At 42.8% G+C, this 2,147-nt stretch overlaps 1 protein-coding gene across 1 annotated transcript; it reads left to right on the top strand.

The window, feature by feature from the left end:
* The first annotated feature begins 281 nt into the window (after nt 1-281).
* Nucleotides 282-1,667, top strand: LOC126886129 (peptidyl-prolyl cis-trans isomerase G-like). Its single transcript, XM_050652974.1, has one exon. It carries the CDS (start codon nt 282-284, stop codon nt 1,665-1,667), a length of 1,386 nt encoding a protein of 461 aa, XP_050508931.1.
* The last annotated feature ends 480 nt before the right edge of the window (nt 1,668-2,147 follow it).

The following is a 2,147-nucleotide window of genomic DNA, read 5'->3' as shown; positions in this document are numbered from 1 at the left end:
GCCCACTCACTCAAAACACAAAACTAAGATAGATAGTGTCAGGAACGACACAAAGAAGGGAATCCAGTCCTCAACAAACAGATCATAATACTATGACTATCGTAGAAACAGTATAATTCAGCTCCGAATCAGGGGCAATTACATGGGCAAAGAGTGACCAAACACTCGTCCAAACACAAAATAAAAGACTCCCGCAGGTACCGAATGACAGTAGGTATAAAGGAGCAGAAGAGGTGTACCAAACGGACACAAATACATTACAAAACAAAAGACTCCCGCACATGCCGAAGGACAGTAGGTGTAAAGGAGCAGAAGAGGTGTACCAAACGGACACAAATACATTACAAAACAAAAGACTCCCGCAGATGCCGAAGGACAGTAAGTGTAAAGGAGCAGAAGAGGTGTACCAAACGGACACAAATACATTACAAAACAAAAGACTCCCGCAGACACCGAAGGACAGTAGGTATAAAGGGGCAGAAGAGGTATACCAAACGGACACAAATACATTACAAAACAAAAGACTCCCGCAGATGCCGAAGGACAGTAGGTGTAAAGGAGCAGAAGAGTTGTACCAAACAGACACAAATACATTACAAAACAAAAGACTCCCGCAGATGCCGAAGGACAGTAGGTGTAAAGGAGCACAAGAGATGTACCAAACGGACACAAATACATTACAAAACAAAAGAGTCCCGCAGATACCGAAGGACAGTAGGTATAAAGGAGCAGAAGAGGTATATCAAACGGACACAAATACATTACAAAACAAAAGACTCCCGCCGATGCCGAAGGACAGTAGGTGTAAAGGAGCAGCAGAGGTATACCAAACGGACACAAATACATTACAAAACAAAAGACTCCCGCTGTTGCCGAAGGACAGTAGGTGCAAAGGAGCAGAAGAGGTGTACCAAACGAACACAAATACAATACAAAACAAAATACTCCCGCAGATACCGAAGGACAGTAGGTATAAAGGGGCAGACTCCCGCAGATACCGAAGGACAGTAGGTATAAAGGGGCAGAAGAGGTATATCAAACGGACACAAATACATTACAAAACAAAAGACTCCCGCAGATGCCGAAGGACAATAGGTGTAAAGGAGCAGCAGAGGTATATCAAACGGACACAAATACATTACAAAACAAAAGACTCCCGCAGATGCCGAAGGACAGTAAGTGTAAAGGAGCAGAAGAGGTGTACCAAACGGACACAAATACATTACAAAACAAAAGACTCCCGCAGACACCGAAGGACAGTAGGTATAAAGGGGCAGAAGATGTATACCAAACGGACACAAATACATTACAAAACAAAAGACTCCCGCAGATGCCGAAGAACAGTAGGTGTAAAGGAGCAGAAGAGTTGTACCAAACAGACACAAATACATTACAAAACAAAAGACTCCCGCAGATGCCGAAGGACAGTAGGTGTAAAGGAGCACAAGAGATGTACCAAACGGACACAAATACATTACAAAACAAAAGAGTCCCGCAGATACCGAAGGACAGTAGGTATAAAGGGGCAGAAGAGGTATATCAAACGGACACAAATACATTACAAAACAAAAGACTCCCGCAGATGCCGAAGGACAGTAGGTGTAAAGGAGCAGCAGAGGTATACCAAACGGACACAAATACATTACAAAACAAAAGACTCCCGCTGATGCCGAAGGACAGTAAGTGTAAAGGAGCAGAAGAGGTGTACCAAACGAACACAAATACAATACAAAACAAAATACTCCCGCAGATACCGAAGGACAGTAGGTATAAAGGGGCAGACTCCCGCAGATACCGAAGGACAGTAGGTATAAAGGGGCAGAAGAGGTATACCAAACGGACACAAATACATTACAAAACAAAAGACTCCTGCAGATGCCGAAGGACAGTAGGTGTAAAGGAGCAGAAGAGGTGTACCAAAAGGACACAAATACAATACAAAACAAAACGTCGATCGACGGAAAGAAGGAAACAATGTAACACAGGAAGATTACAAAAATAACTCAAAAAGAAGAGGAAAATACAGAAACAAAACCTGCAATAGTAATAACGCCAAGGAAAAACGACACGAATATGTACCGTGACAAAACTTACAGAAACGCCAAGAAAAAACGACACGAATATGTACCGTGACAAAACTTACAGAA

This window comes from Diabrotica virgifera, chromosome 6 (genome assembly GCF_917563875.1).
Source record: "Diabrotica virgifera virgifera chromosome 6, PGI_DIABVI_V3a".
NCBI lineage: Eukaryota > Metazoa > Arthropoda > Insecta > Coleoptera > Chrysomelidae > Diabrotica > Diabrotica virgifera.
The sequence above is the reverse complement of the archived record's forward strand: the minus strand, read 5'-3'. Positions and strand labels throughout refer to the sequence as shown.

Coding starts and splice junctions, on each gene's coding strand:
- LOC126886129 (XM_050652974.1), top strand. CDS start 282: ATGCCGAAGGACAGTAGGTGTAAAGGAGCAGAAGAGGTGTACCAAACG.